Source organism: Oncorhynchus tshawytscha, linkage group LG20 (assembly GCF_018296145.1).
Source record: "Oncorhynchus tshawytscha isolate Ot180627B linkage group LG20, Otsh_v2.0, whole genome shotgun sequence".
NCBI lineage: Eukaryota > Metazoa > Chordata > Actinopteri > Salmoniformes > Salmonidae > Oncorhynchus > Oncorhynchus tshawytscha.
In genome coordinates, this window is record NC_056448.1 from 25,807,714 (window position 1) to 25,830,860 (window position 23,147).

Sequence of the window (23,147 nt, forward strand, 5' to 3'; positions counted from 1 at the left end):
TGTTGCAGAGGATAAGTTCATTAGCATAACCAGCCTCAGAAATTGCAACCCATATAAATGCTTCACAGAGTTCAAGTAACAGACACATCTCAACATCAACTGGTCATAGGAAACTGTGTGAATCAGGCCTTTATTTAACCTGGCAAGTCAATTAAGAACAAATTCTTATTTACAATGACGGCCTACACCGGCCAAACCCAGACGACGCGGGCCAATTGTGCTCCGCCCTATGGGACTCCCAATCACGGCCGGATGTGATACAGCCTGGATTCAAACCAGGGTGTCTGTAGTGATGCCTCTAGCACTGAGATGCAGTGCCTTAGAGCGCTGGGCCACTCGGGAGTCCAAAAGGGTCTAAAGGATACCATTAAGAAGAAAATATTTGCATGGGCCAAGAAACATGAGCAATGGATATTAGACAGGTGGAAATCTGTCCTTTGGTCTGATGAGTTCAAATTGGGGATTTTTGATTCCAACCGTCATGTCTTTGTGAAACACAGAGTAGGTGAACGGATGATCTCCGCATGTGTGGTTCCCACCGTAAAGCATGGAGGAGGTGGTGTGATGGTGGGGGAATGATTTGCTGATGACACTGGAAGTGATTTATTTAGAATTCAAGGCACATTTAACCAGCATGGCTCTCACAGCATTCTACTTTAAAATGCCATCCCATCTGGTTTGCGCTTAGTGAGACTATAATTTATTTTTCAACAGGAAAATGACCCAAAACACACCTCCAGGCTGTGTAAGGTCTATTTTACCAAGAAGCAGCGTGATGGAGTGCTGCATCAGATGATCTGGCCTCCACAATCACTCGACCTCAACCCAATTCGATGGTTTGGGATGAGTTGGACTGCAGAGTGAAGCAAAAGCAGCTAACAAGTGCTCAGCATATGTGGGAACTCCTTCAAGACTGTTGGAAAAGCATTTCAGGTGAAGCTGGTTGAGAGAATGCCAAGAGTGTGCAAAGCTGTCATCAAGTTAAAGGGTGGCTACTTTGAAGAATCTCAAATATATTTTGATTGTTTAATACTTTTTTGGTTACTACATGATTCCATGTGTTATTTCATAGTTTTGTTGTCTTCACTATTATTCTACAATTTAGAAAATAGTAAAAATAAAGAAAAACCCTTGAATGAGTAGGTGTGTCCAAACTTTTGAATGGTACTGTATGTGTGTGTGTGTATATACAGTTGATGTTGGACGTTTGCATACACATTAGCCAAATACATGTAAACTCAGTTTTTCACAATTCCTGACATTTAATCCTAGTAAAAATTCCCTGTCTAAGGTCAGTTAGGATCACCACTTTATTTTAAGAATGTGAAATGTCAGAATAATAGTAGAGAGAATGATTTATTTCAGCTTTTATTTCTTTCATTACATTCCCAGTGTCTCAGAAGTTTACATACTCAATTAGTATTTGGTAGAACTGCCATTAAATTTGGGTCAAACGTTTCGGGTAGCCTTCCACAAGCTTCCCACAATAAGTTGAGTGACTTTTGGCCCATTCCTCATGACTGACCTGGTGTAACAGGTTTGTAAGCCTCCCCACAAATGTTCTATAGCGTTGAGGTCAGGGCTTTATGAAGGCCACTCCAATACCTTGACTTTGTTGTCCAACTTTGGAAGTATGCTGGGGGTCATAGTCCATTTTGAATACCCATTTGCGACCAAGCTTTAACTTCCTGACTGATGTCTTGAGACGTTGCTTCAATATATCCACATAATTTTCCTTCCTCTTGATGCCATCTAATTTGTGAAGTGCACCAGTCTCTCCTGTAGCAAAGCACCCCCACAACATTATGCTGCTCTTCGGCTTGCAAGCCTAACCTTTTTTCCTCCAAACATAAACATCGTCATTTAGGGCCAAACAGTTATATTTTTGTTTCATCAGACCAGAGGACATTTCTTCCAAAAGTACGATCTTTGTCCCCATGTGCAGTTGCAAACCGTGGTGTGGCTTTTTTATGGAGGTTTTCAAGCAGTGGCTTCTTCCTTGTTATGTTGATATAGGACTCTTGTTAATGTGGATATAGATACTTTTGTACCTGTTTCCTTCAGCATCTTCTTCACAATGTCCTTTGCTGTTGTTCCTGGATTGATTTGCACTTTTGGCACCAAAGTACGTTCATCTCTCTTCCGGAGCGGTACGAAGGCAGCGTGGTCCCATGGTGTTTTTACTTGCGTACTATTGTTTGTACAGATGAACATGGTACCTTCAGGCGTTTGGAAATTTCTCCCAAAGATGAACCAGACTTGTGGAGGTCTACAATTTTATTTCTGAGGTCTTGCCTGATTTCCTTTGATTTTCCCATGATGTCAAGCACAGAGGCACTGAGTTTGAAGGTAGGCCTTGAAATACATCCACAGGTACACCTCCAATTGACTCAAATTAAGTCAATTAGCCTATCAGAAGCTTCTAAAGCCATGACATGATTTTCTGGAATTTTCCAAGCTGTTTAAAGGCACAGTCAACTTAGTGTATGTAAACTTCTGACCCACTGGAATTGTGATACAGTGAATTATAAGTTAAATAATCGGTCTGTAAACAATTGTTGGAAAAATTACTTGTGTCATGCACAAAGTAGATGTCCTAACCGACTTGCCAAAACTATAGTTTGTTAACAAGAAATTTGTGGAGTTGGTTGAAAAACAAATATTAATGACTCCAACCTAAGTGTATGTACATTTCTGACAACAACTGTGTATATATATATATATATATATATATATATATATATATATATATATATACACACACACACACACACACACATATATATATATATATATATTATTTGCAGATTTTTTATGGAATATCTACATAGGTGTACAGAGGCCAATTATCAGCAACCATCACTCCTGTGTTCCAATGGCACAGTGTTAGCTAATCCAAGTTTATCATTTACAAAGCCTAATTGATCATTAGAAAACCCTTTTGCAATAATGTTAGCACAGCTAAAAACGGTTGTTCTGATTAAAGAAGCAATAAAACTGGCCTTTAGACTAGTTGAGTATCTGAGCATCAGCATTTATTTGTATGTTTGATTCCAGGCTCAAATGCCAAAATGGCTCAAAAGACCTTTCTTCTGAAACTAGTCAGTCTATTCTTGTTCTGAGAAATGAAGGCTATTCCATGCGAGAAATTGCCAAGAAACTGAAGATCTCATACAACGCTGTGTCCTACTCCCTTCACAGAACAGTGCAAACTGGCTCTAATAAGAATAGAAAGAGGAGTGGGAGGCCCCTGTGAACAACCGAGCAAGAGGACAAGTACATTAGAGTGTCTAGTTTGAGAAACAGACACTTCAACAATTTATTTTCCCTGAAGACAAATAATATATACGAAACGCTTCAGTCTGGTTTTAGACAATATCATAGCACTGAGACTGTACTCGTGAAGGTGGTAAATTACCTTTTAATGGTGTCAGACCAAGGCTCTGCATCGGTCCTTGTGCTCCTAGACCTTAGTGCTTTTGACACCATCAATCACCACATTCTTTTGGAGAGATTAGAAACCCTAATTGGTCTACACAGACAAGTTCTTGCCTGGTTAAGATCTTGTCTGTTGAAAAGATAATTTCGTCTCTGTGGAAGATTTGTCCTCTGACAAATCAATTGTAAGTTTCGGTGTTCCTCAAGGTTCCGTTTTAGGACCACTATTGTTTTCACTATATATTCCACCTCTTGTGGATGTCATTCGGAAACAGAATGTTATTTCACTGCTATGCGGACAACACACAGCTGTACATTTCGAATAAACACAGTGAAGCCCCAGATTACAGGCACTGGTTACAGTGAGAAGCTTCCTCTTGAGTGGACAGCTTGATGAAAACCAGTCAATAATCAGATCCCAGAGAAAGTAGACCTCTCTGTTTACATCACATGCACTATCAAGCATTCCACACGCATTATTTAGATTGTTAGCACTTGGTGGCCTTTAGAAACACCCCAAAGGAATAGGCTTTAGATGCAGATGAACCTGCAACCACAGCACTTTAATAAAACTTGGTAGCTAGTTATGAGGTTGGGAGAATGGCTCTGACAGTGCACAGGGAAACAGATTCAAGCCCAAACCCATTCCTACCCCTCGAAGATTCCACAGGGTTGCATTACTGGAGGAGGAAAAGTGCTGTAGAGGCACAATGATGGGAGAGATACACACACACACCAGCAGATCTGGAGAGCTACAAAAAGGCCACCGTGCTAGACGCATGGTAAAAGATTACACTGGGGTTGCATCCCAAATGGCACCTCATTCTCTCTATATAGTGCATAACAGAGCCCTATGGGCCATGGTCAAAAGTAGTGCACTAAATAGGCACTCAGAATCCGTTTTGGAGCTCCTTTAAGAGTGCAGACACAGGGAGAGCGAGGTACAAACTGGTTGGAACAATGGGGGAAACACAAGGAACAAGGGCCTTGAGATACTTCTGAAAAGGAAAGCATTTTCTTTGCGGTTCTAGGTGATGTTAAGTGCACTACTCTCTGGTTATCATCTTGGTTTTGTTCATGAGATGAACACTGGAATATTATTACGGTGTAAAATGGGAAGAAACTATGTCTCTCTCAATATCAGCCCTATGTATCTCATTTACACACTCACTGCCCTTGCCTCTCCATTTGTCCTTCTCTCTTTTTCACTTTCTCTCCGTCTCACTGCACATAGAGCTTACGGATGCCTCTGGAATGTGTAGCCAGCCGTCTGGTCTCAGTAAAGACACACACACGCACACATGTACACACAGAGACATGAGCCCAGTCCCTTCCACTCCCCTCATGTTTTACTGCCGATCCAACAAGCTACAACCAAAACGGGATGATTCACTGACAACAGACAAACACAGATCATATTAGTCTCAACGTAGCTCCTCTCACTCCGCGCTGTCCGCCTGCCCCTCCTCCTCACTCCCCTTCTATTTTTAAGTGTTTAATGAGCGATGTGATCGTTGTGACAGTGCAGGATACCATGGAAACGGGGTCAAGGTGAGCCCAGACTACAGTGACTCAGATGGCTCTAATGAGGTGAGAGACACGGGTAACACTGACCACAACCATTGGTGAAACTACGACCACAAGGACTACTGTGACTTTGAAGCTAGGTCCACAACCACTACTGTGATTGTGAAACTACAGTAAGACCCCAAAGACTACTGTGACAAGACAAATGACACACCTTATAGGGGGCACTATGACCACAAGAGGGCCACACAGGCAATCCACCACTATAAACATTTAGATAGCCATGACCACATTAAGAGTCACAATAATAAACAATTAAACCTTTCCCTGCAGTCAATGACCAAAAGTTCCCTCTAGTAGCTTCATGTGTGGAAAGTTATATTTTTCATAATTAACGTTATTTCTAAACTACCGCTGAAAATAGTGTTTTTGTGGCAAATGGGCCCCAGCCAGCCAAATCACTAGTTGAGATCTTTATCTACCACTCTCCCCTCCAACACAATGTCATAAATCACCAGCTGCCCACTATTCCCCAGTCTCCCTGACACCTACAGTTGAAGTCGGAAGTTAACATTCACTTAGGTTGGAGTCATTAAAACTCGTTTTTCAACCACTCCACACATTTCTTGTTAACAAACTATTGTTTTGGCAAGTCGGTTAGGACATCGACTTTGTGCATGATGCAATTAATCTTTCCAACAATTGTTTACAGACAGATTATTTCACTGTATCACAATTCCAGTGGGTCAGAAGTTTACATACACTAAGTTGACTGTGCCTTTAAACAGCTTGGAAAATTCCAGAAAATGATGTCATGGCTTTAGAAGCTTCTGATAGGCTAATTGAGTCAATTGGAGGTGTACCCGTGGATGTATTTCAAGGCTTACCTTCAAACTCAGTGCCTCTTTGCTTGACATCAATGGGAAAATCAAAAGAAATCAGCCAAGAACTCAGAAAATATTGTAGACCTCCAGAAGTCTAGTTCATCCTTGGGAGCAATATCCAAATGCCTGAAAGTACCATGTTCATCTGCACAAACAATATTACCCAAGTTAAACACCATGGGACCACGCAGCCGTCATACCGCTCAGGAAGTAGACGTGTTCTGTCTCTTAGAGATGAATGTACTTTGGTGCGAAAAGTGCAAATCAGTACCAGAACAACAGCAAAGGACTTTGTGAAGATGCTGGAGGAAACTGATACAAAAGTATATATATCCACAGTAAAATGATTACTATATCAACATAACCTGTAAGGCCGCTCAACAAGGAAGAAGCCACTGCTCCAAAACTGCCATAAAAAAAAGCCAGACTACGGTTTGCAACTGCACATGGGGACAATTTTTTTTCTGAGGTCTTGGCTGATTTCTTTTGATTTTCCCATGATGTCAAGCAAAGAGGCACTGGTGGAAAAATATGGCTGGCAACAACACGTGACTCTGTACTTCAGGCTGCTGCCATAGATCAAGCAATACCAGCACGTCAGGTGAATATTATTTTCATTGCATTATAGGAGGTTATTCTTCTTATCTAAACATGGAAGGTGAATTGATGTTGTAATGGCTTCTACCTTTTTTTGTTATTTCCTGTTTTACAGCTTCGATGTTCTGGAGCCTGATGTTGTCGCCAAGGAGCGTTCGGACTCAAATCGGTACCAGGTAGCAGCTTCCTCCCATAGATTGTCTGCCTGTATAAGCATCACCTGGACTGGACAGAGCTAGACAAACATATTTTTTTGAGGAGAAAGGGGAGTTTTGCGACAAAGAGGCTATGGCCATCACATGCCCTTCACCAAAGTCAAACAGGCTTTCTGAATATAGATTCCCTTGTTCATGCGTGATTTGGACGGACCAGTCATCAGCACTATCTGCAGTGCCTCTATTCACATGACTACTAACACACACGCCATACGTTGCTGCTACTATTCATTTTTATCCCACTGCTCAGCAACTTCACCCCTGATTGTATGCATACTACTACCTCGTCTATCACTGATATTGTTCTTGTACATACTGTATATTTTATTTATATTGACTCTATTTCTGATATTGCTACTATGCAAGTAACCATTTGGCTGTACCGTTTCCACCTCCTGTAGAGACCCATCCACTTAGCAAGATGTGGCTGGTGGTTAGGGCATTTCCTTCACATGACCCATCAATTTAGACCAGTGTGTCTTTGTGAGCGTTATCTAATATGTATAAATGACTTCTATCTGGACACTTTCTGTTTACCTGAAATTTTCCCTTATTGTAGAATACTACTTTTACCACTTTTAGTCTTAATCTTACAAAATGCAGTGTATGATATACCATTTTGTAGTGTTTTTGCTTTTATCCAATGTAAAAAACACAATTTCACATTTTTGCTACATAAGAATGAATCAAGGTGGTCGGTCACATTTGTACATTGTTACAACACTGCATATAGCCATATGATATTTGAAGTGCCTCTATTCCTTTTGAATGTTTCTGTGTAATGTTTACTGTTTATTTTTTAATCACTTTGGTTTACTATTTCACTTGCTTTGGCAATGTAAACATATGTTTCCCATGCCAATAGAGCCATTTGAATTGAATTGTGACATGAGACAGTGAGAGGCCCTACTTGTAAGATATTTTGTGCTAAACATACCTCTATTTGAAGAGGTTTTTGACCCTTCAGGGACCTAATCTCAAACACTCATGAAAACATTGTCTTCACTAAAGAATGTGAATTTGGTCATAAAAACACTATTTGATAAGTTATATGCATGAAAATAAAGAAGTTACAAAAATATTTTTTTTTGTTGATTTTTGGACACTGACCAACTGTACATCTCTGAACAGTCACGCCAGTGTACAGCTCAAACACACTAGGAGATTTGCTATATTTCAGTCTTCTGTGATGTATATAAAGATAATATTGTGATGCAAACTTAACATTTAAAATAACCATGTGTGTGAGGTGTATAATTTTGTTTCAAATTAGATTTGATTAAGACTACCATGAAACGGGGAGTTCCGGTGACGCAACTTAGGAAATGGCTGCCTACTTTTCATACTGCACATCGGTTGGGTACCCCCCCCCCCCTAAATTCAAGTATTTACTCTCAGCATTATAATGGAAAAGGGGAAAAAAGGAACAGGTCGCGGAGCTACAACAACAGCCCGTAACAAGACAGCAGAAGATATAATCGTCGATGAACCTGAAATAAGATAGCAGCAGCAAAAGAACCCTCATTTCGTGAGGTGATGAAGGAGGAATTGCACGAGGCACTCACAGGCTTACGAGAGGAACTTCGAGAAGATGTAAGAAAATAGTTAAGAGTTCAAGAAGGACATTAACCAGAAACTGGAAGAAAACAAATTAGAACTTCACAGCATATCTACAAGAATGGGGGACGCAGAACAGCGCATTGGGGAAACAGACACATGGAACTCAGCAGTCAAGGAAATACTTGAACAGTCACTGAAAAGCCAACACGCACTACAGGCAAAAGTGACAGAACTCGAAGGTTTCTCACGTCGAAACAACATTAGACTTTATAACGTAGTAGAGGATGCAAAAAAATACTCTATGCCCAACTTCCTGGAGGGTCTATTCAAGGGCATACTTGAAGACGACACTGACCTGGGAATCGAGAGAGCACACCGAGCTCTGGCCTCAAAACCCCCCAGCGGCGCCCCACCAAGATCCATAGTAGTATGGTTCCTAAAAGTCTCAGTCAAAGAGAAAGTCTTACATGCAACCTGGAAAACGCCTGTTAACTTCCAAGGCCAACGAGTGTTCTTTGATCATGACTACATGGGAGAGATACTGAAAGGAAGGAAAGAACACACCCCCATTAAGAAAGCACTTAAAGAGAAGGGTATTCGCTTCCAAACACCATACCTGGCAAAAATGTGGGTATTTCTGGAAAATGGCCTGGTTACATAGGAGCATGCAGACGAGGCGGCTGAGGACCTTAAGTCAAGGGGCTTCCCAGTGGAGTATACCGCCAGGAGAAAGGTGACATCACCAGTGGAAAGACTCGAGCAGGCTCTCCCATGGATCATTGTTGACCAGCAGGGTCATGGAGAAAGAGGGAAACCATCTCGGCGAGAGGACGTTCACATCCGAGAGAGACTCAGGCATTTCCAACGGGAAGATGTAAGACACTGAATCGGAATTAACAGAATTAATAGTTACTGCGAGCTGTTAAGACTTTGGGTTGTTACGGTTGACATTGCAATAGGTAAAATATATCCCCTATTTTCCCCCAATGCAGGGTGAGTAGCCAAAAGCATGTGTTCTTTACGAACACACTAAGAAGCGTCACGTTAATAACATATATATTAGCTAAGGATTAATGACACATTGACAACGGGGCAACAGAAGGGCATATCGAGGGGAGGATCCATGATATGCAAACATGACCGATATGGTTTTCACTTGTAATTAACCGATGTGTATAAGCGACGAAATAGATGCCCTTATTATTTTCGGTTCCACCAGGTCTTGTTTGTGACTACGTCACGCATTTTCATATCTGAGCGAGGGGCCCATCCTGCGGACAGGCTCATCCCCTCAAACCCCAGAGGCAAGAGACAGTCCTCTGACATGGGAGTCCAAATACCAAAGTATTTTCCCACTTTGGTTTACTTTATTATCGTTCTTGATTTTTCGTTCATTTTTAGGTTCATGATAAGCAGGCAGATATGGTGCACAGGGTTTTCTATTTATATCGATGCATCATGGGGAATTTAAGGTCTCAATGTAAACGGACTGGGGAGTGACATCAAGAGTAGTAAGGTAATAGCAAAGATGAAACGGGAGAGAGGTGACATACTATTCTGTCAGGAAACTCACTTATCCACACCTGAACATGAGAAACTCACTTATCCACACCTGAACACGAGAAACTCACTTATCCACACCTGAACACGAGAAACTCACTTATCCACACCTGAACACGAGAAACTCACTTAACCACACCTGAACACGAGAAACTCCCTTATCCACACCTGAACACGAGAAACTCACTTATCCACACCTGAACACGAGAAACTCCCTTATCCACACCTGAACACGAGAAACCCACTTATCCACACCTGAACACGAGAAACTCACTTATCCACACCTGAACACGAGAAACTCACTTATCCACACCTGAACACGAGAAACTCACTTATCCACACCTGAACACGAGAAACTCACTTATCCACACCTGAACACGAGAAACTCACTTATCCACACCTGAACACGAGAAACTCACTTATCCACACCTGAACACGAGAAACTCACTTATCCACACCTGAACACGAGAAACTCAAGAAAATCGGATATAGGAATACTTTTTTTTCTCCTTACAAAATGGGTAGAAGGGGAGTTGCAATCTTGATCCCAAATTCAGTTAATTTTGAGTTTATATCAGAAATAAAAGACAAGGAGGGTAGATTTATACTTGTTAAATGTAAACTGGATAACAAGGAAGTTACATTATTTAATGTATACGCACCCCAGGGAGTGACATAGTCTTCTACAGGAATGTGTTTGATTTAACAGCCACAGAAACCACTGGCACTCTTATCTGTGGAGGGGACTTTAACACAATTCTAAACTCAAAATTGGACAGCACAAACCAAAATAGGAAAATGAGCCTAGTTGCCAAAAAGATCAATAGGATACTGCAGGATCTAGGACTGCTCGATGTATGCCGTGACACCCACAAGTCCGATATACTTTTTACTCAGCCCACCACACTGAATTCTCCAGGTTAGACTACTTTTTTATGTACAATGCAGATAGATACAGGCTTAAGGATTGTAGGAATAATGAAAATGGGAAAGTATCTCTTGCTATATTGTGGGATGCAGCTAAGGCGGTTATTAGAGGGAAGATCATAGCCACATCATCTCTCAAGAAAAAGATTAAAGCACAGAAACTGCTGAAATTACAGTAACACTAAGAAACTTAGAACGATCTCATAGTCAATACAAAGACCCTCTTGTATTACGAGAGATTCAAAAGTTAAAACAGGAAATTGACCAGATTTATAGAGAAGTAGAGAAAAAGCTTAGGTTCCTGAAACAACGATATTATGAAGCAGGCTCAAAGGCAACCAAATTACTAGCATGGAGACTCCGGAAACAACAAGCACAGAATACCATTTTCAAAATAAAAGACTCCAAAACAAAACAGATCACATGCAAATTAGATAAAATACAGAATGCATTGGAATCATATTACACAAATCTGTACAAGCAACCAGAGAAGGCAGATGCACAGACAATAGAGCACTTTTTGAACTCACTTGATCTCCCCTCAATTGGGACAGAGCAAAATGATAGACTAACTTTAGAAATATCCACCGAAGAAATTAATAAAGCAATATCTCAACAAAAAGTCAACAAGTCTCCAGGCACTGATGGCTTCCCTTCAGAATGGTTCAAGACCTTCAGAGAACAATTAGCACCTCTACTTAAGGCCTGTTTTAACTGGACTCTGAGGGAGGGGGGTCTCCCACCGTCATGGAGAGAGGCCATCATATCAGTAATCCCAGAAGAGGGTAAAGATAAGAAAGAATGCAGTTCATATAGACCAATCGCAATTCTTAACACAGATTAAGAACTATATGCATCAATAATAGCCAAAAGAATGGAGAACATAATCCTAGAATTGATTGACGGAGATCAAACTGGTTTCATACAAAATAGGCAGACACAGGACAATATAAGGAGAACACTACAAATCATGGGCCACATTACTCAGAATAAGACAAGTGCAATATTAATCAGCCTAGATGCAGAAAAAGCATTTGATTCAGTGGTATGGGATTACCTATTCCAAGTTATGGAAATGTTTGGTTTCAACAAGAAGTGATACAGTGCATCAAAACACTGTATTCATGTCCGACCGCTAGAATAAAGATGAATGGACATTTGACACGAACGATAAAATTAGAGCGAGGTGCAAGACGAGGCTGTAATCTTTCACCCACGCTCTTCTCCTTGCACCTCCAACCATTAGCACAGGCAATAAGACAGGACCCAACCTTAGAGGGAATAACAATAAGAGGCTGTGAACATAAGACATGCATGTATGCTGATGACGTTCTGTTATTCCTTAGAGACCCAGGCTCAAGTGTACCTGGATTGATGGATGTTTTACAAACATTTGGAACATATTCAGAGTATGTGCTTAACGTACACAAGACCCAAGCCCTAGTATATAATTATACCCCACAGGAAGAGCTGAAGAGTAGGTATAACTTCACCTGGACCTCTTCATCCATTAAATATCTGGGAGTAAATTTACCAAAAGATACACCCAAACTTTATTGCATGAAATACGATCACATCAACAAGAAAATATATGATGACCTGGACAGGTGGAATTCACTTCCCTTAGATCTTAGTAGTAGAATTGAAACAATCAAAATGAACATCCTGCCAAGATTACTGTATTTGTTCCAATCACTGCCCATAGAAATCCCGCCTAAACAGTTTAGGGAATGGGATAAACAGATATCAAGGTTTATCTGGAACAGTAAGAGTTACCAAAAAACTGTGGGGGTATGGCCTTACCAAACCTAAAATATTATTATGTCAGCCCAATTAAGACCTCTGGTGTGTTGGTGCAATTCAGAATACGAATCCAAATGGAAAGACATGGAGACGACTCTGACAGAGATACCCATACAGTCAGTACTGGGAAATAAGGAGATGGTAAAATAAATATACAATAGACAAAATCATTGGATTAATTTCTCTCTGAAGACATGGTTTAGGGTAGTTATGCAAAATAATTTAGACAGCGAGATCAAACTGCTGAGTTGGCCTGCATACGACCCCAGCTTCATCCCTGCAACTCAGGACAGCAGGTTTAAACAATGGACGCAGAAAGGCATCACATCATTCAGTACAATTATAAGGAATGTGAACCTAGATAACTTCCAGGACCTAAGTAAAAAACATTGCTTGGATAAACAAGATTTTTACAGATACCTACAAGTTCGACACTATTTCTTAAGGGAGATAAAAGTGACTGACCCCCGAGCACCTCCAAAATTAATCCAAGTATTCACTAACGCATACAACTTGGAGAGTAACAAAAAAACTATTTCAAATCTCTACTTGGGTATTCAATCCTCAAAGAAACATTCTACAAACTATATTAAAAAGAAATGGGAGGAGGAACTTAACAATGAAATAACTGATGAAACATGGTTGAACATATTAGAGACTCAACAAAGCTCCACCAACTCAGGGTCATGGAGAGAATTCTGTTGGAAGAATGTTGTACGTTTCTTCATAACACCTAAACTGAAAACAAAACAGACTGGCTCACTACACCCTTGTTGGAGAGAATGCGGTCTATTGAGGGCGGACCACTCTCATATCTTTTGGACTTGCCCCGCAATCGAAACTTACTGGGGAGAAATAAGATCTAACATTGGAAAAATAATGGGATTTGACATAGAACAAACATTCTTTTCTTTGTACATGGGTGAAATACCTGATAACTAACACAATAGAGAAAAGTACCTCTTGAAGGTCCTACTGTGTCCACCGCCATTTTTCGCACAATTCACTTTGCCGACACAAAAAGATCGCACCATGTCGAACAAACAATTCTAACAATTCCATTACAGTTGTTGTGATTTTTTATTTTATATGGTATGAAGTTACTCGCATAAAAACAGTGGATAGAAACGTGGTTAGAGAGAGAGAGAGAACGAGACACTGAACAATAGAGAGAAAATGAGAGAGTTATTTAAAAATATATATTTTTTTATTTAACCTTTATTTATCTTGCCAAGTCAGTTAAGAACAAATACTTATTTACAATGACGGCCTAACCCGGCCAAACCCTAACCCGGACGACGTTGGGCCAATTGTGCACCGCCCTATGGGACTCCCAATTACGGCTGGTTGAAATACAGCCTGGAATTGAACCAGGGACTGTAGTGACACCTCTAGCACTGAGATGCAGTGCCTTAGACTGCTGTGCCACTCAGGAGCCCCACAAAGTTATAGTGTGTAATTCTGTAATTTTCAATCCATTTACCCTCCGTGAGTAGTTGAACAGTTGAATATGTATTCCTCAGCAATATAGCCCCACAATGTTCCATGATAGACCATGGGTGTGTCCTTAATGGCATCCTACTCCCTACATAGTGCACTACCCTATGGGCCATTTGGGACACAGTCCATCTCTATTCTGTTCATCCTCTCTCTGTGTTTGGCTTCTAGACTAAGATGACACTGGGAAGTTGCCTCCCAGTCTGCCTACACTCTCTCACTGAGATTTTTTTTTTTTTAACCTTAATTTAACTATGCAAGTCAGTTAAGAACAAATTCTTATTTTCAATGACGGCCTAGGAACAGTGGGTTAACTGCCTGTCCAAGGGCAGAACGACAGATTTGTACCTTGTCAGCTCGGGGGTTTGAACTTGCAACCTTCCGGTTACTAGTCCAACGCTCTAACCACTAGGCTACCCTGACAACATTATCAAAATTAGCATAAGATCCTATGATTCTTCATTTGGAGTGGATTTTCCCATGATTAAAACATCAAGATTGTGTGCTCGCACTACTGCCCTCTCCTCTGGGAGTGTCTCACTCACCCACGGAGGGCAAGAAACCTCTCTCTCTGCTTGGTGACATCCTTCCATCCACTCTGATGCTATAATGACTCGTTTGGAGATATATTTGCTCAGCTGATAGTGCTAATGTGTGGTGATATTAATATATTGTTGTCCTGGCCTGAGCCAAGTCACTTCCTTATCATCCCCTATGGGCACAGGATAGCACAGACACTCCATTCCAGAACATCAGCTTCCTCTGAGAGCAAAGGATTGGGGCAGAGGAGAGACAAGGGGAGGAGGGAGAGGCAGATTAGCGCTCACCGCACCATTAATGAGTATCCCAGCATTCCCTTGGGGCTGTGGAGAGGAGACAGTCCATCAATCCACAAGGTTAAGGCTGGGTAACGGGAACACACAATGTACAGAATGGAGAGGGGCTTGTGTTCTTATTTCATTATGCTACTGTATTGTTCCTTCCCCTGCATCTGTGCTAAGTACACACACACACACACACACAGATAGATACAGTCTCCTCACAGTGCCTTTAGCATGATGTGCAAATATTACTGGAAGTGACTCAGAGGCCCAGGCTGAATGTGTGAGCATAATATAAGCAAGGTTTCAAAACCATCCCATAGCTCTTATGAGGCCCGCTTTACAATTGTCATGTGTTCACAAATGCATCACTTCCAAGAAAATATCTCCAGGATGTCTTCCAGGATCTGTGTGTGTGTGCGTGTGTGTGTACGCATGCGTGTGTTTGTGTGTACACATACCCTGATGAAGACAGCTTGGCTGTCGAAACGCTGGTAATTACATTTTTGCATCTGAGCTCCTAGAGTGTGCGGCTCTCTTTTATTTTCAAGTTTTCTACTCCGCTAGCCAGCACCTCGTCTTAATAGGTGTGCGTTTCTTTTTCTTCTAGATATGTGTGTACACATGTACCAGTTCAATCCAAATAACCAGATTCGAGGATGACGAGCCAACAGGATTGATCTGATAGGAGGAAGGCAAACAGTATGTTTACGAGTTCCATGAGGCCTTGTGAAAAGAGTCTGTCCTACTTAGAGGGAACACTCCTCACCCTGTGTGAAGGCAGCCTTGCCAGGAACACAGCAGGGGGCATAAGAGAGAGAGAGAGACATAGAGAGGGGAGAGAGAAATAGACAAATCGGGAAAAAGGTGAGAGAAATAGAGAGGGAGGAAGAGAAGGGGAAGAGGGAGAGGTAGAGACGGGAACAGAGAGAGAGAAGAGAGATAAATAATGGGGAGAGAGACAAAGGGATAGAGTGTGACAGGTGCACTAAAAGCCCAGTGAGTCTGTTCCCAGCAGCATGTAGCCACACAGGAGAGGAGCTTGCTAGCATAACGAGAAAGCAGGCAACAGGAGAGGTTTTATAAAGAGGGAAAACATGAGGATAGAGAGAAGAGGGAGAGGTGTTGGAAGTTGTAGCAGTTGCAAATGCTGCTATCATGCCACGTTGCTGGCAGCTCAGCAACCTAAAGACAAGGTGGCAGGATTTGGGGGGAAAAAGAGGAAGCCAGAATCCACACAGGGCTCCAGAACCCAGCAGGGAGTAATCTAAACTGCTGTCTGCTAGTCCTTGTTCTCACATACCAGCTGGTCTTTATTCAAACTGTCTGCTAGTCCTTGTTCTCACATACCAGCTGGTCTTTATTCAAACTGTCTGCTAGTCCTGGTTCTCCAATACCAGCTGGTCTTTATTCAAACTGTCTGCTAGTCCTGGTTCTCCAATACCAGCTGCACTTCATTCAAACTGTCTGTTAGTCCTGGTTCTCCAATACCAGCTGCACTTCATTCAAACTGTCTGTTCGTCCTGGTTCTCCAATACCAGGTGCTCTTCATTCAAACTGTCTGTTAGTCCTGGTTCTCCAATACCAGGTGCTCTTCATTCAAACTGCTAACTGAACGCACCTTTGGGTGCACACTGGCTGACCTCCAGGACACCTACAACACCAGGTGTCGCAGGAAGGCCAAGAAGATAATCAGGGACCCCAGCCACCTGATTCATGGCCTGTGCTTCCCGTTTCGATCACTCAGACGCAGGCAGTATAGGAGCATCATGACAAAAACTGTAAGACTGGCCTATAGTTTTTACCCCCAGAGCCACCACTAGTCAGCTACCTGCTCCCCCCTTGCCCACTTGGACTTCTTACCCACCACCTCCTCAACGGACATTTTTACACTGCCTCCAACTAAAATGGACATTTTATCATGCTGAATAGCTACCACTAGTCAGACACCTGCTCGCCCTGTCCCCCCTTCCTACTCCCCTGGTATTCCTACCCCCCATCCCCTCCTCCCCTGCTGCTCCAACACCCCTTAATATATATTATTACTATCCATTTTTATATGTCACTTTGTCCTGCATTGTTGGTTGGAATTGTCACTGTAATTACATCTGCAACCCTGTACATGTGACTATTAAACTCTCTAATTTAAACACACACACAAACGTACGTAATGGAAACACACAGTACCAAGTTTTAGGCCTCCCTTACTTGTCTACATTTTGATAGCCTTTTATAGACAGATTTTGATAGATCACCTCTCAAGGTTGGATAAATAAGTGTCTCTCAATAAGGAGTTGGATGGAGCTGAAATATATAGATATTCTCCCACTGGAGTCAATGTGTTGATGTGGAGGTAAAAATGGATCTGATAGAAAACAGTTCCTGTATGCATACTTTATGCCATCAGTGTCAATGGAGGGTGTGAGTTGATCGTAGTGTTGACGGCTCTACCAGCTGGAGGTTGTGTGTGTGTGAGTTTGACCCTCTGTGTGGTGGTGGTGTGAGAGGTCTTGACAGCATGCTAATGTATGTGTATGTGTGTACATGTGAGTTATTTTAGTAAAGAACAGAGGGGTAACAAATCAGCTCAAGGCACTGGTAACATCTCCCCAGCTGTAGGTAGGTTTGTTTGTGTGTGTGAGATTCTGTGCACATACACACACAGCAGCACAGCAGACACGTACGCTACCTCCAGATCCTCAGTTCTGTTCAAATTAAATGTTATTTGTCATATGTGCTTACTTACAAGACCTTAACCAACAATGTAGTTTGAAGAAGAATAAGTGTTTACTAAAATAAACTGAAGTCAGAGTGAATGTGCGGGGGAACAGGTTAGTCAAGGTAATTGAGGTAACATGTACATTGTAGGTAGAGGTAAAGTAACTATGCATAGAAAATAAACAGTAGCAGCCGTAAAAATGGGGGGTCAATGCAAATAGTACCGGTAGCCATTTGGTTAGCTGTTCAGGAGTCTTATGGCTTGGGGGTAGAAGCTGTAAAGAAGCCTCTTGGACCTAGACTTTGCGCTCCAGTACTGCTTGCCGTGCAGTAGCAGAGAGAACAGTCTATGACTAGGGTGGCTGGCGTCTTTGACAGTTTTTAGGGCCTTCATCTAACACCACCTGGTATAGAGGTCCTTTATGGCAGGAAGCTTGGCCCCAATGATGTACTGGGCAATACAAACTACCCTCTGTAGTGCCTTGCGGTCGGAGGCCAAGCAGTTGCCATACCAGGCGGTGATGCAGCCAGTCAGGATGCTCTCGATGGTGCAGCTGTAGAACTTTTTGAGGATCTGAGGGCCCATGCCAAATCTTTTCAGTCTCCTGAGGGGGAATAGGTGTTGTCGTGCCCTCTTCACGACTGTCTTGGTGTGTTTGGACCATGTAAGTTTGTTGGTGATGTGGACACCAAGGAACTTGAACCTCTTAACCTGCTCCACTACAGCCCTGTCGATGAGACTGGGGGCGTGCTCGGTCATCCTTTTCCTGTAGTCCACAATCATCTCCTTTGTCTTGATCACGTTGAGGGAGAGGTTGTTATCCTGGCATCACACTGCCAGGTCTCTGACCTCTTCGCTGTCTCCTCGTTGTCGGTGATCAGGCCTACTACTGTTGTGTCGTCGGCAAACTTAATGTTGTTGGGAGTCGTGCTTGGCCATGCAGTCATAGGTGAACAGGGAGTACAGGGAGACCGAGCACGCACCTGAGGGTCCCCCGTGTTGAGGATCAGCGTGGCAGATGTGTTGTTACCTACCCTTACCACCTGGGGGCGGCCCATCAGGAAGTCCAGGACCGAATTGCAGAGGGCTTAGTGATGAGGTTTGAGGACACTATGGTGTTGAACGCTGAGCTGTAGTTAATGATTAGCATTCTCACGTTTGCTACTCAGTCAAATAAACCTCTAGTACCTCTCTTTCTCTCCATGTTTTCTATACACAGACATGCACTCACTATATACCCAATAGCATATAGGGAGAGAAACCGTGAGAGAGAAGGAAAGTGTGGGATGTGTTAGCTCTTAGTTTACAATAAGTGGAAAAGTAATGTGTGTGTAGGGTTGCAAAATTCCAGTATCTTTCCCAAGTGTGCCAGTTTTCCAGAAAACCTGGTTGAAACATTCACAGAATCAGGCAGGCTATCCAGAATTCTCCAACCAGGATTTCTGAAAAACCTGAGAATTTTGGGAGAGTTGACTGAATTTTGTAACCCTATAGAGGTGACATTGTTCTTGGAGAAAGCGTAAAAGAGAGACAGATGGAGAGAGAGAACAAAATAATGAAAGACAGAGGTCTTACATTGTAGAGGATGTCCACCCATCCCTCCATGGTGATGCACTGGAAGACGGTGAGCACGGCAAACAGGATGTTGTCAAAGTTGGTGATGCCGTAGTTGGGGCCGATCCAGTACTCTGTACACTCTGTACCATTAGGACACATCCTGGCTGGGGCCTCCGTACCACAGGGGAACGCTGTTGCTCGCTCACCTGGATGGGGGAGATGAGAAAGAAGGGAGAGAGAGGGGCGAGTGGGGGTGGGGAGAGAGGGGGGGAGGGAGGGAGGGGGGGGAGTGGTAGAGAGAGAGGGGTAGGGAGGGGGAGTGGTAGGGAGAGTGGTAGGGGGAAGAGAGAGGGGAGTGGTAAGGGGAGTGGTAGGGGGAAGAGAGGGGGAGGGAGGGGGAGTGGTAGGGAGAGAGGGATAGAAAAAGAACAGGGAGAGATGGGGTGAGGGAGGGAGGAGGGGAAGGAAGGGCGGGTGGGGGGGGACACAGGGGAGAGGGGGAGGGAGAGAGTGAGTTACTGTAATTACAACACATACAGTAAAACAAACACACTGGCAGATTAAGTGAGCTTAAAATATGGTACACACACACACTCACTAACATGCACTCAGTGCACACCTGCTGATGAATCACACACACAGCAACGTGCAGCTGGGGAGATGTTACCAGTGCCTTGAGCTGATTTGTTACCCCACTGTTCTTTACTAAAATAACTCACATGTACACACACACACATACATTAGCAGGCTGTCAAGACCTCTCACACCACCACCACACAGAGGGTCAAACACACACACACACAACCTCCAGCTGGTAGAGCCGTCAACACTATGATCAACTCACACCCTCCATTGACACTGATGGCATAAAGTATGCATACAGGAACTGTTTTCTATCAGATCCATTTTTACCTCCACATCAACACATTGACTCCAGTGGAGAATATCTATCTATTTCAGCTCCATCAACTCCTTATTGAGAGACACTTATTTATCCAACCTTGAGAGGTGATCTATCAAAATCTGTCTATAAAAGGCTATCAAAATGTAGACAAGTAAGGGAGGCCTAAAACTTGGTACTGTGTGTTGTGTTTCCATAACCTACTGTGTGTGTTTGTCTGTGTGTGTCTGTGTGTGTCTGTGTGTGTGTGTGTGTGTGTGTGCATACTACTACTGTATACAGTACTGTGTGCAGTATGTGTGTGTAATCCATTCAGCACTCACCAGTGTCGACAGTGAAGCAGGTGGAGTGGAACTTGCCCATGTAGAACTCCACTCCGATGATGGCAAACATGAGTATGGCAAAGAAGAGCAGCATGCCTATCTGGAGCAGAGGCACCATGGCCTTCATGATAGACTTCAAAACCACCTGAAGACCTGTGGAGAGAGATGGATTGGGAAGGAAGAGAGATGGGGGGGTGAAGGGAGAGAAAGGTGCCATATGTTAACCATGTAAGATAAGATATGTCATACTTAATAAGTCAGTTTGTGTTTGTGTGTTTAGAAATGTATGATCTGTATACAAATCTTCCATATTTTATTCATGCTACAGTAATGTGATGGTGCACACTAAGTAACCTGTTGTTGATGTCAGTGACTTACTGGGGATGCCAGACACCAGTTTGAGTGGTCTCAGTACTCTCACCGCTCGCAGAGTCCTCAGGTCAAAGTCTGAGCCCACCGTGGCCAGGATCCTGGAGACACATACATGACAACGAGAGGAGAGTCAGGTGGGTGCATTCATAAGAGGCACGTAAAACAGTACACTCAGGGCAAGATATCTTCACCACTTTCTCGCTCTGTCAGTAAGGACAGTAGAGCAGCAGCAGGTCCTTAAATTGATGGGGTATTTGCCAGCTCATGCTTTTCACTACAATAATATGACATCAATACATACTGTATGTGAGGTTGATGCCAATCATATGGGTTGGTCTTGCCTGTGGTTCAGTACAAGCTGGTGAGATGCATCGTTTCATATTGGTTTCCCATCAGTGGGAGTGTGTGTGAAGCAGGTGTGTGTGGATGATAACTCAAGCTAAAGAAATAGACTGTAAGGATTACATAGTTGTGTGTGTGTGTGTGTGTGTGTGTGTGTGTGTGTGTGTGTGTGTGTGTGTGTGTGTGTGTGTGTGTGTGTGTGTGTGGTGTGGCTGTAGCTCTCAGTCACAGAGCCACAGCTGGCTGGCTGCATTATAAGCAGAAGCACATGGATGGGGGGGACAACTAAGTGCTGCACTAAAACCTACTGAAAAACATCACACACTGCGAGAGAGAGACAGAAATACAGTCAGGTCCAGAATTATTGGCACCATTGACAAAGATGAGCAAAAAAGACTGAATAAAATAAATAACAATACTGAGCTATACTGTATGCTCCCCCAAAAATTGGGAAATTATATGATCTTATGCTAATAAAATTGCTCAGAGAAAGAGATTTTGTTCAACAAGTATTACAAAATAAAACATTTAAAAGTTCATTACTGGCACCGGTTGCAAGGATAATGATGCCAAGACTTTTTCTATAATGTTTTACGAGATTGTAGTACACGTTGGGAGGGATCCTAATACAGAATCTTTACAGATCCTTGATATCCTTCGTCTAAAGACTGACCTCTTCAATTCAAACCACAGGTTTTAAATGGGTTTCATGTCGGCAGACTGAGATGGCCTTCTGCTTTCAATGCCAAATCCACCACTGGTGTGCAAGCTCTTTTTCATGTCACCTGACCATAGCGACGGTTCCAATCCAAGTGCCAATGCTGTTTATCAAACAGAACTCCAGGCTGTGTTATGGTCAGATGACATGAAACTAGATTTCTTTGGCCACACACACACCACTGTTGAGTTCAGCATTAAAAAAACTGAAGCATATGCAGAAAAGTACATCATACCTATGATAAAATATGGTGGTGGATCTTTAATGTTATGGGGCTATTTTGCTTCCACTGGTCCTGGAGCCCTTGTTAAGGTCCACAGCATCATGAACTTTAACAAGTACCTAGGACATTTTCACCAAATACCTTTTTGCCTCTACCAGGAGGCTGACACTAGGCCGCAGGTGGATCTTCAAGCAAGACAGTAACCCCAAGCACTAACCAAAATCCACAAAGAAATGGTTAATTCACCACAAAAATAAACATTTTGCAATGGCCATCTCAGTCTCTGGACTAGAACACCAATTAATATACGTGGTTTGAATTGATGGGGGCAGTCCATAAGAGCAGACGAAGCATATCAAGGATCTGGTAAGCTTCTGTATGGCGGAATGGTCTAAGATCCTTCCCAATGTCTTCTCCAATCTCATGAAACAAAAGGCTCAGTGTCGTTATCCTCGCAAGGGGAGGTTGCAAGAGAATTGGTCACAGGGGTGGCAATAATGTTTTTGATTATTTTTAATTACAAAATATTTTTCTCAAAGCAATTGCATTAGTATAAAATAATATTTCAAATTTTTAGCATACAATATATTGTATTTTTTGCTCATCTTTACCAAGGATGTCAATAATAGAGGTCAACCGATTATGATTTTTCAACGCCGATACCGATTATTGGAGGACCAAAAAAAAAAACTGTACCGATTAATCGGACGATTTAAAAACTGTTTTATTTGTAATAATGACAATTACAACAATACTGAATGAACACTTATTTTAACTTAATATAATACATCAATAAAATCAATTTAGCCACAAATAAATAATGAAACATGTTCAATTTGGTTTAAATAACACAAAAACAAAGTGTTGGAGAAGAAAGTAAAAGTGCAATATGTGCCATGTAAGAAAGCTAATGTTTAAGTTCCTTGCTCAGAACATGAGAACATATGAAAGCTGGTGGTTCCTTTTAACATGAGTCTTCAATATTCCCAGGTAAGACGTTTTAGGATGTAGTTATTATAGGAATTATATGACTATTTCTCTCTATACCATTTGTATTTAACATACCTTTGGATGTTCTTATAAGCACTTTAGTATTGCCAGTGTAGCAGTATAGCTTCCGTCCCTCTCCTCGCCGCTACCTGGGCTCGAACCAGGAACACATC

The 23,147-nt window shown here is 42.3% G+C and overlaps 1 protein-coding gene across 6 annotated transcripts in view; it reads right to left on the reverse strand.

The window, feature by feature from the left end:
* LOC112220330 (voltage-dependent N-type calcium channel subunit alpha-1B-like) overlaps positions 1-23,147 on the reverse strand; it is a 227,845-nt gene that overhangs the window by 105,581 nt on the left and 99,117 nt on the right. For all 6 annotated transcript variants that reach the window (XM_042302402.1, XM_042302406.1, XM_042302403.1 and 3 more), the window contains 3 exons: positions 20,708-20,799; positions 20,330-20,482; positions 19,124-19,311 (listed from right to left, as the gene is read on the reverse strand). In XM_042302402.1, coding sequence (XP_042158336.1) covers positions 19,124-19,311; positions 20,330-20,482; positions 20,708-20,799 — 433 coding nt within the window. The remainder of the gene's footprint in view (positions 1-19,123; positions 19,312-20,329; positions 20,483-20,707; positions 20,800-23,147) is intronic.